The sequence below is a fragment of the Ixodes scapularis genome, unplaced genomic scaffold, assembly GCF_016920785.2.
Source record: "Ixodes scapularis isolate PalLabHiFi unplaced genomic scaffold, ASM1692078v2 PGA_scaffold6__148_contigs__length_123643588, whole genome shotgun sequence".
In the NCBI taxonomy this organism is placed as follows: domain Eukaryota; kingdom Metazoa; phylum Arthropoda; class Arachnida; order Ixodida; family Ixodidae; genus Ixodes; species Ixodes scapularis.
In genome coordinates, this window is record NW_024609881.1 from 118,237,413 (window position 1) to 118,250,130 (window position 12,718).

The window sequence follows — 12,718 nt, forward strand, 5'->3', positions numbered from 1 at the left end:
TAGCGGGGAAATTGACGTCACGACTTCGTGTCACATCAGCCATGAACAAATTCAGCGGCAGGAGGAGAGGAGGAAGAAAGAAGGAGGAGGAGGGAAGGAGGAGGGAGAAGAGGAGGAGGAGGAGAGGAGGAGGAGTGCACGGAGGAGAAGGAGGATCATACCCTCCCCTCCGTACCCTCCCCTCCTCCTCCTCAAGAGCTGCGCTCTAGTTTCGCATTACAGAAATGTGTAAAGAACTTTCATTTTATTTCAGCTTCAATGGCGTCAAGGAACTATCACTCTGTATACGAAGCGCTTACTTGAGTCAATATCTCGATAATATTCACCGCATTTTATTGCCATGAGCAGTCCGCAACGTGCCGAAGCCTCGAATTCCAAGGATTCCTATGGCACCCTCAAATGCGTGGCGCAGAGAAGCTTCCAAGTCTCGTCACGGTGAAACAGAATAACAACAGAGCGACTAAACTGTGGTTCAGGCTCCACTTCGGTGCCGTCTTGAAATTTTTCCTTGATCAGTCATCAAAAGGCAGCCATCAAATATTCACTGGGGTGATGATAGTTATCGAGATGACAATACTCAGTTTCGGAAAGGGCAACATTTGAAGATGCTACCTAATGAGGTATAAGTGCAGTATTCTATTTCCCTCACCTTTAAACAGCTGAGACTGCAGCCAATGGCGCAAGCACGAGAGCTCGAGGTCGCTGCTTTGAAGCGTTCTTCCGGAGAACAAGCACTCGCGCTCGTTCCAAGCTCGTCCTAAATGCCAAGAGCGCGGGCTAGCTCGCGCTTGTAGTTATAGACGCTTTCGGGCAGCTGTGCGTGGGCGCCACCATAACCGACCTTCTGTTTTTGTTCCCTGTTATTCCGTTCGCTCCACTTGATAATTACCTCAACAGGAAAGTTTTTTGCCATTTTAGATGTTACTGTGTCCTTCTCCCTAACATACGCCTTTGTGGAGGCTCGTCAAAGCCCGCTTCAGTAGCTCGGCATCTCGGTAAAGCAAAAGAAGGTCGGCTATGGCAACACCACCTAGACAGAAGGCCTCCACACGCGTCATCATAGCCAGATCGATCGAGGCGAGAGGTTGGGCACGAGTGCTGCGTCAGTGTTCGGCTGCGGTTCGTGGCCAATCAGCGCGTCGAAGGTCGGGCTCGGGTCCAATAGCCGACCGAGCGCGATCCGACTGTGATGACGTTTCATAGAAGAAGAGGAAACCATGCGGAGGCCTTCTGTCTAGGTGGTGTCGGCTATGGTGGCTCAATCTGGCGCGTGTTGAAATCGTCTAGGGTGCTCAAGCGAGATCGCTTCTACTCTGCCGGTTTTAACGCTTCTGGAGGACGGGAAAACGTTCCCTGCGATTGAAGATAAAAGTGCAAATAACTGGCAACAATAATTCGAACCCCAAGATGGCTAAAAGGTTGTTTTTTTGAAGTTTATTTATAGCGTATGCTATTATTGTCGATTCAGTTCTTGCCCCGTTCATTTCAGGTGTTTTTAGGGGTAAAGGCTGTGATTGCATGACTACGACCGCAGCGTATCAAATCAAGGAGGGAGACGACTACGGTTGGCTGTAGACCACGAAGAGAGAGGAGGGTTGGTCTCGTTTATGTAATTGGTTTCCTCTCGATTCGATGCGCTAAAGACACCTCCATGTAAGCGCGCCCGGGTCCATATCACATGAGCGAATGACGTTTTAGCGAACAGCGACGTTTTAGCGAATAACGGGGGCGCGCGTTAACTCATCCGCCGCGCTGCGCTTAAGCCGCTTCGCGGCGACACTCTGCGGCGGCTCATTACAAAAAATGTGAACCCATTTGGCCCACCCGAAAACGCCGCTTCGCGGCGTCCGACTATTCGCTAAAGTGTCATTCGGTGAAGCGTGGGCGTTCGCTAAAACGTCATTCGATCATGTGAGTGCCTCCCCCCTGATCAACCCAGCCCTGTGAAAGTCACGTGGTACTGCTGCGGAATCGAATTGGCTGGAATTACTGGTAGCGTTTGATGCGGTCTATCGTAAGGTGAAATGTAGTATAAAATTAATCACAGCCCACAAAAAAGCCACAGTGCCAACGGATCCTACAAAGGACAGTCCACAGACAATAGGAAGCTTTAGGGAACCGTTTTTGCACGTCAGACACAGTACGATGAGGGCCTCCGGTACAAACTGCGCATGCGCTGCCACAAAAGACTTGCATACGCGCAGTTCGTACCGTATCGTATGCGCAAAAACGGTTCCCTGAAGCTCCCTACTGTTTGAGGCGTGCCTTATTTCCCCTTGTATGACGGCTCTTTCACATTGGTCATGCAAACACTTCCTACAGACATGTTAGAGACACACGTGTGTATGAAGCAAGCATGCTTTTTACTTGCTTGATGCGTGTCTGCAAGTAATTCTGACATCGTGTCTGCAGCGAGTGTCTTTTGTACGATTTATAAGCAGTGTAACTGGAGGCTTCGCGCGTTTGGAAAACACCAAAGTGACATTTGGTGACCGGCCGTACTATACTGCGTCCTCTGAAACACGGGTTTCGAATTCCGGAGATCAGGAACCAAATGTAAAGCGGGGCATATCAACGAGAAAGTTTCGTATATCGGAATTGAGCCCTGCAGAGTGCTACGTTCGGTAATTCAACCCCCACAGACTTTCAAGAGAAGAACAGAAGTAGCGTGCAACTACAGGAAAACCAAGAGGCAGCGAAATACTGAGACGTTTTATGTTTGTCCCCCTCTTCGTCCGTCGTCCCCGTTTTTCTCAAACCTTTTTTTTTTTTTTTTCAAAAATTTTAAACATTAATTAGATTGCATGTTTACTTACGCTTTCCCGGAAGGCATTCTCGCGTGTGTCAAAGAAGGAACGCACAGTAATAGATTGCAGTCACGACATTTGCCAGGGGCATTCTCATGTGCATTTGGTCAAAGAATTGGGTGCACGCCTTAGGTATAAGGTAATGCACTAAAAGTACGATAATACAGAACGAGTCGCCAAATGCAGATAACCTATAGTTTAGCTTACTAACAGCATATTGAAAGCTCATAATTTTAGTACGTGCATCTTAGTTGCCAGCCCGGTTTCGACGCACCAGGCGCAACCGTTAGGATGCAAACTATTCAAAGTACACTAGCGGTATGACAACATCATACTTCGTATATTTAACGTATACATACAAAAATACACATAGAATTTACTTTTTTGTTTCATAAAAACAAAACAAAATGAATTTACTTTAAATGCATTGCTTTTTATCGATGGCTGTAATGGATTCTACCCACGACCATTGCCAAAGGCGTTCTCGCCTATGTGTGCGCGCACATATCTGTGTGCGTGTGTGTGCGTGTGTGTGAAGGAATGAGTGAGTGAATGAATGAATGGAGATATGTTTATTGTGGAAAAAAAAGTACGTCAGTCTTGTGGAAGGCAACGAAACGGATGCACAGTAATGGATTTCGCCGGCGACCTGCTGCCGGCGGGAAACAAGCGACCGACACGAAGAAAGAATTCCCGCGAGACGGCAGTGGAGAAAATGCATCCGACAGCGCCCCCTGCACTTTGAGCAAAGAGGCTGGGGCCACTGGATGCCCCCTGGTCTGGCAACCTTTTTCCTAGCACCGTAAAGAACTCCGTTCCCTAGGGAAGACGTTGAGGCACCAGAGGCTCCCTCAGGCGCGATGGAAATGGACTGACGTTTTCACTCTGCGTTTTTCCCTTCCCGCATTCCCAGAGGCAAACTGAGTCCCTACACACACTCGCTGGGTATCTCACTATTAGTCTGACGCAGTGTTGAAAGTAACTCGTTACAAGGATACGTTACTGGTAGCATGTTAGGTTTTTCAGTAGCGTACCAACGTGCTAGTTAAAATCCGAAATTCTAACGAACAGAGTAATTTAGTCACTGTTTCGAGGTATGATCTATTAGATTATTTTTATATTTAATCGTTACTTTTGATTTACAATAGTCACGTTTTGGCACCTTCAGGGCCAACGCGTCATTGGGACCTAGTTGCATTCCACAAATCTGATAAACAAATGATAAAAAATATTAAGAAACTCCTACGTAAAATATTAATTATCGTCGAAGTTCGTAACCTCTTTATCGCTGCCAAATACTAAAATCTAGGATAATGCAGAAGGAACGTTCATTAGTCTTTGGAAGTAATGGTGACGATATTTCGTCACATTTGCAGAACTGTAGCGAATCTTAGTAACGCGTTAATTTTTTTTACCAACCAACGTGTAATGCTCTTTCGTTACTTGTTTTCGGTAACAGGCACAACCCCGGTCTAACGTCACGAAACCGGAGGAAGCATCCGTCAGCGCCCTTTCATAAAGGCTGACGCTGCCCACATCTGATAGGCAGTATGTCAAGAGTGCTGAATATGTGACGTCACAAACAAGAGGCCAACGTGAGGCATACATCGGACACCAGCGCTGCGTGTCAGCGTTCGGCTGGGAGTCGTGTTCCATCGGTGAAAACACGAGTTACCCGCCGAACTCTGACGCAGCAGTCTTGCGCAATCTGAGCCCCGCATTTGACCTCTTGTAGGTGACGTCACAAATTCTGACGCCCAACGTGCCAGAGGACATTGCTTGTAGGCCTTCTGACGTCCTCGCGCTCTCATCTTCCCCTATTCCCCAGTTTTTATCAGTCTAGGTTTCTGGGTCGTAGCATCGTTTTGTTTTTGTTATCATTGTTTTTCAATATATTCTGGTCCAATTACAGTGTCGCTTTGTGAATGTCTGGTTTTCTTACGCAAATACTTTTGAGTAAAGCTATTCCATTCTTGATAAAAAATACGCCCCCCCCCCAAAAAAAAAACAACAAAAAAACAAAAAAAAAAACGAGGACCGGCACGCAGGATTTTCCATCATGTATCCGAACCAACTAGCCCCAACACGCAGCCCTAATACTATTCTATTCTTTCTGTTCTACTGCGTTCATCGCATCACAACGATCCATGATCGAATCACGAGCAGGCCGCAGCTGCGTTCGGCGTAAGAACGGCGCGAAGTGTTCGCAAACATACTCACAGAACTTTGAGATTGGGCAGTCCTCGGAGCACGCCCTCGCTGATGTACTCCAGCTGGGGGGCCTTCTGGATCGAGCTGCGTTCGAAGTGACAAACCAGTCGATAAGACGGCTTTTTTCTCACGAACTACGCCCTTTTTTTTTGTTATGCAATGAAGAATATAAAAAAGGGGCTGCCTCTGGACACTAGGCAACGCCGGATATACCCGTGGCACAAATCTATACATTAAAAGTATACCGCTTTCGCCCTTTTATGAAACATTTCGCACAGTATATATAGCATTTTCGAAGCTTACGGATCCTAAATTATACGTATATTTTGGCAGTGCGATATCTTAGCCCTATGTTCCAGAGAAGAAACAAAACAACACTCGGGTGGCTAAAGATTAGGCGCTGGAGAAAATCAGCCATCAGCGTTACGTCCCTCTTTTCAACTCTATTTGCTCACGTTCGGCCAATCGAAAAACGCGGCGAAAGAGCCTAAGCACGCACCTGATCTCGCCACATCACCGTATCCTTCCGCGTGATAAAGTCCGTCTGCAATGATCACCGAATGTCGATGCGGAGCACAAGTTCGTCTGCTTCTTTTGCAGGCGTTGTGATGACGTCAGAAAGACGCCGAGCTGTGATTGGTTCCGATTGAAGGATAGTGGGTAGACCTCAAGGCAACTTGCGTTGAGGTCTACCCACTATCTTTCGATCAGAGCCAATCAGAGCTTGACGTCTTTCAGACGCCACCGCAACTCCTGCAAAAAAGGCAGACGAACTTGCACCCCGTATAGATGTGCACGCAAACGCGGAGCTTGATGTAAGCTATAGAGTCGCGCAGTCTTTCGAATGGCGAGTGCTACCAACACGGCAACGTTCCCTTGGGCCTCCAAGCTATACGCTTTCAAACAAACATGCACGCTGCGTGCGGTCGCTTCTCGCTTCGCTCGGGGAAACTTTGATACAATCTCAGGTCTGAGCATGCAACAAGCCTCGATCGTCGCAACCGCCAAGGGTTCGCCAGGCGACCGCTTTCCCGTCTCGGCGTCCACCTACCTCCACAACGGTGCGTCTGACTTTGGCTATCGTTGTGGCGTCCACTTTAGCAGACGACATGAGGAGAATGGCGTCTGCCGTTGCTGGCTTTAGACGCTGCTACGTTCGCCCGCTTCATCAAAAAGAAAAAAAAAGATGCTTTGATGTTATGGTGACGCTGACCATGGCAGGCTAGCAGACGGATTTTATAGTGCGGAAGGAATCGACGGGGTGGTGAGATCCGATGCGTACTTGGGCATTTTCGTTATGTTTTTATGCGCGGAACGTGAACAAAAAGAGCTTAAAATAAGGACTTCAGCAGATGTTTGATTTTCTCGAAGAGCCCATTATTTTAATATTTTTACGAGCCTCGCACAAAAATTGAATTCTTAACTCGCAATTTGGACGAAGTTACTTGTACCGGAACATGGGGCTAAACTACCAACGTGGCTATATTTTTAGTGTGAACACTTTAGTGGCCAGACAAGGTCGGCGCGCAGACAACACCGATAAAAGACCAAGTACACTAAACGTACAGTAAAAGTACTTCAGATAGTAAAAGTACAGCCATGCAAGACCAAGCGGAACAACAATTAATAACTTAATTCCAAAGAAAAAGAAAAACGAAATACAAATAAGCATAAATGCCCGCATAATTTTTCCAAGTTCGTTCCAATGCCAAGGTTGAGCTGCCTCCCTGTTTTTCTTTTTAATTGGCTTTAATAACTAAAACAACTTTTGGCCTATTACGGCCCTCATTTTTTCTTTATTTTAAATTGGATTAAACCTGTTATACCGTCAGGTGGTGCAGGTCGAGAGAAACAGTTTATTTTCTTTATTTTTAGCGCTCGCTGAGAAATTGAGTAATTGAGTCATGTCTCCACCCAAAAAGTCCTTAGTGATATGAGTCGTTCATTACACCGAAACAAAAATGAATGCATTTACCCAGTTCGTACCCCAAAATATTACCTATAAAACGAAGTAAACGAAGTTCGTATTAATGAGACATAAGTGTATTCTAAAAATATCCTTTAAACGCGCACTAGTTTTTTTGTTGTTGTTTTTGATTGAAGTACAACATTAATGTAATCTCTGCATCGCTTTTTTTTTTGACAAAGGTCGTTATTGGTACATACGTTAATGGTGATTTTCTAACCCTCACTTGTTCCTCGTTTAAATAATAAACACTCAACAAAGTAGAAAAAAAAAGAAGAAAATCGATCCTCGAATTGGATAAAAATACCACATTCATGTATCACGAAGCATTTTAAGAAACCACACAGGCACACACACACACACGCACAAACATGCACAAAACACGTTCGTCATTGCAGATGCCTTATTCCAGAAGACAGAGCGGTCATAGGTTCCGAAAAAAAAAGAAAAGGGGTGGTTCAGGTAGTAGTGGCGCAAAACTATTGATAGTACTGTCGATAGTTTTGGAAAAAAACTGTCGATAGTATCGATAGTCAATTTATCGCTAGTTTTGCATCACTAACAGCATTTGGGAAACAGTTCGCATAAGGACAAGCGCAAGCTTTATTCAGGTCATGCCGACGCACGTCCTAAAGAGGCACGTCCTGGAGAAAGTTTATTCACATGCAGATGGATAGCCAACTCTATACGCAGGTAACATACGGGCGTATTTACATAGATAAGCATTTACACGCCAAGCACAAATAATGGGCCCTATACTCTGTTCATCGCTAAACTGACCAGGCGCTTAAACCTATGCGTGCTCTCTGGATGAGACCTAGATCGTTCTTCCACCACGCGATCGAGGTCTCTGCGCGCGCTCACGCAACGAGACTGGGATCCGGCGATTATAAGCATCGAATCGATCGATTCGCCGAGCGCGAAGCTTTGACTGCCCTGTCGAGTCAGTGGCCAAGAGGGTAGTGGCGTTGGCGTGCTGACAGATTTGCGTTTGAGTTTGACTGAGCGCGTTGCAATTCCTACGCTTTGGGAGAACATACTGGGATGATAAGTACAGGGTCCGATCGGGAAAGGTAAACCCGGCTTTTTAGCCCACATCAATAAACCAAGGCCTCTGAATTAGTCAAACACAAAGTTGGGGCCGAAGTTGATGGAGCGAACCGATGGGCTTAGCACGAAGATGACTTTGCGCTTTTTTCGTCGACATCCAATCGGCGCGCTTTACGAACTTTCGGCTCCAACTTTGTGTTTGACGAGTTTAGGGCCCTAGGCTTCCCAGAAAGCTTAAAGTTGGCCAGAATGTGACGCAAGTAATTTAAGCCAGATTGAGAAAGTTTGAGAGAATGAACTTACGTGGATCAAAGATTAAAAGATAATAAGAACTTATATATACGAGCAGACGACGACCCCGGAAAAAAAAAAAAGTGGAAGAATCGCATCTGCTTTACGCCGTATCGTATAGATGGCGGCATCACTGCCTCTGTGTCACAGCCGCTAAATTTGGTTTTGGTTTTAGCTTCAAAACAGAATCGTTCTTCAATACTTTCCGGTGTTTTACTTACACACTGTTTTTATTTCAACTAGTATAAAGAAAAGAAAATGTACACTGTAATGCTTGGGTGCATTTGCTCAAATATAGCATTTCTCAAAATAATTATTCTAGCAGACGTCGTCTGCTTTGCTTGCTCTTCTGCTCTTCGGAAACCCGGACACCGGCCCTCTTGTTGATCTTATCTTCCGAAGTATCGCTGAACTTTCGTGCCTTATAAGGCAACAATCTCAAAAGGAACACACGGATGTCGTTCTGTGGTACTCAAAGGACTAAAAGGCGATTCGCACGCTTGCGTTGAGCCCGACGTAGTGCCAGGGTGTCATGATTTATAAGACAAGGAAAAAGAAAAGGAACGAAGGAGAGATTTGTGGCAGCATGAAAAAAGAAGAAGAATAAAGAGGCGCGAGAGGGGTTCGAAGCAATCCGACGAGGCGCGAGATTTGACGGCTGTCTTCTGGGGTTGCGGAGCTCGGGTCGGCTATGTCCCGTCCTCGAAATCGACTCCGTCAGGCTTGAACCGGTCGGCTACGTTCCATCCTCGCAAACGACTCCGCCAAGCTTGGATCACCGCGCTCGGCATCGTCAGCTGGTCCGAAGGGCACCAGCGGGCCGGACATCATTCTCCGACGATCCGCCCAACGACGATCCACCCGCCACAGCCCATGGTGACTATACAGGGTGATGACTATTTGTGTTGACAGTATATATCTTAACTTTTGAATGCAATATTTTTTTCATTTATCCGACGCTGATCGTATTCCAGTTTTCTTTTTTTTTTCTCTTTTTTCCTTTTTTTTTTTTTCTTCTTCTTACAGTAAAGTACGTTTGAGTTCTCCCGCTGGCGCTGGCTTCCATGATTCTCCCTCACCTTCCCGAACGAACCTGACAAATTGGCGAGCCTGCCAGGATTCGTCTAGGCCCATTAAATCCTAGTTGCGTTTTTCCGGGAAGTGAGAGAGTTGAGGGGAAGCTCAGTCCGTTGTGTTAATATGGAGCTAGAACGAATAATCGCGTTGGGTAAGGAATTGGGGTATGCTGGGGACGAGCTAAAGAAATGGGTAGCTGAAGAAAGAGTTCGGGCGGATGAAGAGAAAGCGCGCGTGAGAGCCGAGAGAGCTGAGGAACGTGATAACGTAAGGGAAGACCGGGAAGCAGCCGAAAGAGCGTTAGCTGCAGAGTGCGCTAAATTAGAAAAGGAAAGGGAGATTCTGCAGCTGAAAATCGCTGCACGTGAGATTAGTCATGAAAGTGCAGGAACTGTGGGAGACGAGCGCGGGGAAGCGCCAGGCCTAGTAATTCGAGGGAGTCCCCACAAGTTAATCCCGCAGTTCGACGAACGGAGGGATGATCTAGACTCGTATCTACTGCGCTTCGAGCGTACAGCAACAGGGTTGAGCTGGCCTTTGGAGAAATGGGCCACCACACTAAGCTTATGCTTGACCGGGGAGGCACTGTCTGTGGTTGGCCGGATGGCACCGGCGGATGCGTTGGATTACGGAAAGGTCAAGCTAGCGCTCTTCCAAAGATTTAGGTATACTAAGGAGGGGTACCGCGAGCGGTTTCGCAACGCCGAACCCGAGAAGGGCGAAACGCGCAGACAATTCGCTGCCCGATTGGCCGGATTTTTTGACCGATGGCTCGAGATAGCTGGAGTTGAGAAGACTTTCGAGGCATTACGAGACCAGGTCCTGGTGGAACAGTTCATGTTGACCTGCTCCAGCAAACTGGCCGTCTTTCTTAGAGAGCGTGATTCTCAGACTTTAGAAGACGTAGCAGCAAAGGCAGACCTGTTCCTAGAAGCCCAGATACCATCCAGCTCAATTAGGCAAAAGTCAGACGAGATGACAACCAGGCAAGGTGCTGGAAACGGAGACACTCACGCAAGGGGAGAGACGCGAAGAGCTATCCGCTGCTTCATCTGTGGGAAGGCTGGACATAAGGCCGAAAATTGCAGAAGCAACGCGCAAGGCAAGAAAACAGTGGTGTGTTGGAATTGTGGCCGCGCTGGTCATAGGGCGGAAAACTGCAAGGGAAGGCAGAACGAGAAGCAGCGAGCCTCGTGCCTATGGACTGCGTCAACAGGGGCCGTCGACGCGCCTGACGACTCCTACGTAACACTGGATAATGGTGACAAAATCCCGGTAGTAAACGCGGCCATGGGAACACCTCCAAAGTTCTTAGTAGAGTACATGCCGGTCGTGGAAGGCCGTCTCGGGGAGCGCAAGATAACGGTATTAAGGGATACGGGGTGTAACACCGTCGTTGTCCGTAAGGAGTTGGTTCCCCGAGAGAGCCTAACAGGAAAGTCAAGTCCGGTGTTTCTGCTAGACCGCACCGTTCGATATCTGCCCGAGGCGGATATAGTTGTACGAACACCCTACTATACAGGGAAGGTGACGGCAAAATGTGTAAGTAATCCTCTCTATGATCTGGTACTCGGGAATATACCCCAAATGCGGGAGGCCAATGATCCAAACCCAGACTGGGAAATTAAAAACGAAGAGGGTCAAGGTCAAGTTTTGGCCAAGCCAACGTCGAAGCCGGAAGCACTTCCGAACGCCGTTGAAGTCAGCTTCAATAGTCGCATGACACCGAGATTGTCTAAATGTACTGACGAGCTCCGGAAAGACAAACCAGCAGAAGTTGCGTCCGCGAGGGCGAAGGGAGCAGATGGTCAAATGGAAAGACCAGACCGACCTTTGAAGGTATCGCAGGCGGCAGTGGTCGATGCGACAACCGAGGAGCTCGCCATGGAGCAAAAGGGGGATAAAACTCTCATGAAGTGTTTTGGTAAGATAGGGGAAACTACCAGAAAACACAAGGGCAGGACGAAGTTCCAGTTTTTTCTCAAGAATGGTTTGCTACATAGGGCCGTTGAATATTCATCCGGCAGAAGGATAGAGCAACTTGTACTCCCGAGAAGGTTCAGGAGCGCCGCCGTGGCTCTAGCACATGACAGCATAATGTCAGGACACCAGGGCATGAAGAACACGCTCAACCTGGTGTCGGAAGAATTTTTTTGGCCTTGTATGCAGAGCGAGGTCAAGAGATACGTTCGGTCGTGCGATGTGTGTCAACGCACAGTACCCAAGGGCAAGCAGGGCAAGGCACCCTTAGGAAGCATGCCGACTATCGAGACGCCCTTTCAGAAAGTCGCGATAGACATAATTGGCCCCATTGTACCAATCGCGACCTCGGGAAACAGGTACATACTGACAATGGTGGATATGGCTACGAGATACCCGGATGCGGTAGCGTTGAAGAGCATTGGATCCCAGCAGGTGGCCGAAGCACTGGTGGAGATGTTCACGAGGTACGGTGTGCCACAAGAGATCCTTAGCGACCGCGGGACCAGCTTTACCTGAGAACTAATGAGGGAGGTGAGTCGACTTCTATCAATGAAGCACCTCCTGACCACCCCGTACCATCCCATGAGCAACGGCTTGGTGGAGAGATTCAACGGCACAATCAAGCAAATGCTAAGAAGGATGTGCCAGGAGAGGCCCAAGGACTGGGACCGATACCTTCCAGCTCTACTGTTTGCCTACAGAGAGGTTCCACAGTCGAGCCTCAGGTTTTCGCCTTTCGAGTTACTCTACGGGAGAAGAGTGCGAGGACCTTTGGCTATTCTGAGAGAGATGTGGTCAAACGAAGCTCTCAAACAAGATCTGAAGACTTCGTACGGATACTTGCTGGAGCTAAGAGAAAAGCTGGAGGACACGTGCAAGTTAGCGCACACTTGCCTGGAAGAAGCGAGGGCGAAATACAAAGGCTACTACGACAGAAGGAGCTCTAACCGAAGGATGCAACAGGGAGATCAAGCACTCATTCTTCTCCCCACCGATCATAACAAAATGATCATGCAGTGGAAAGGACCTTTTCCTGTAACAGCAAGAAGGAATGAAGTGGACTACGAGCTAGAGGTGGGAGGCAAGAAGAAGCTATTCCATATCAACATGCTCAAGAAATATGAAGAAAGGAAAGAAACCTCACAACATCAACCACTTTGCAATGCGGTGGTGAATAAACAAGAAACTGACGAAAACGAGTCTGATGCCGAAGAATGCGACATCCCGATGCCAATCTGGACCAGACAGCAAGGGTGTGAGGATGTGGTCATTAATAAGAACCTAGAGAGCGAGAAGATAGCCCAAGTGCAAGAATTACTAAGAAAATTCGAAA

General features: G+C 47.5%; 1 protein-coding gene across 1 annotated transcript; it reads left to right on the forward strand.

Annotated features, from left to right (window-relative positions):
* The first annotated feature begins 10,005 nt into the window (after nt 1-10,005).
* On the forward strand, nt 10,006-11,901 carry LOC121046075. The gene has a single exon (XM_040499776.2). It carries the CDS (start codon nt 10,006-10,008, stop codon nt 11,899-11,901), a length of 1,896 nt encoding a protein of 631 aa, XP_040355710.2.
* Nucleotides 11,902-12,718: the final 817 nt, after the last annotated feature.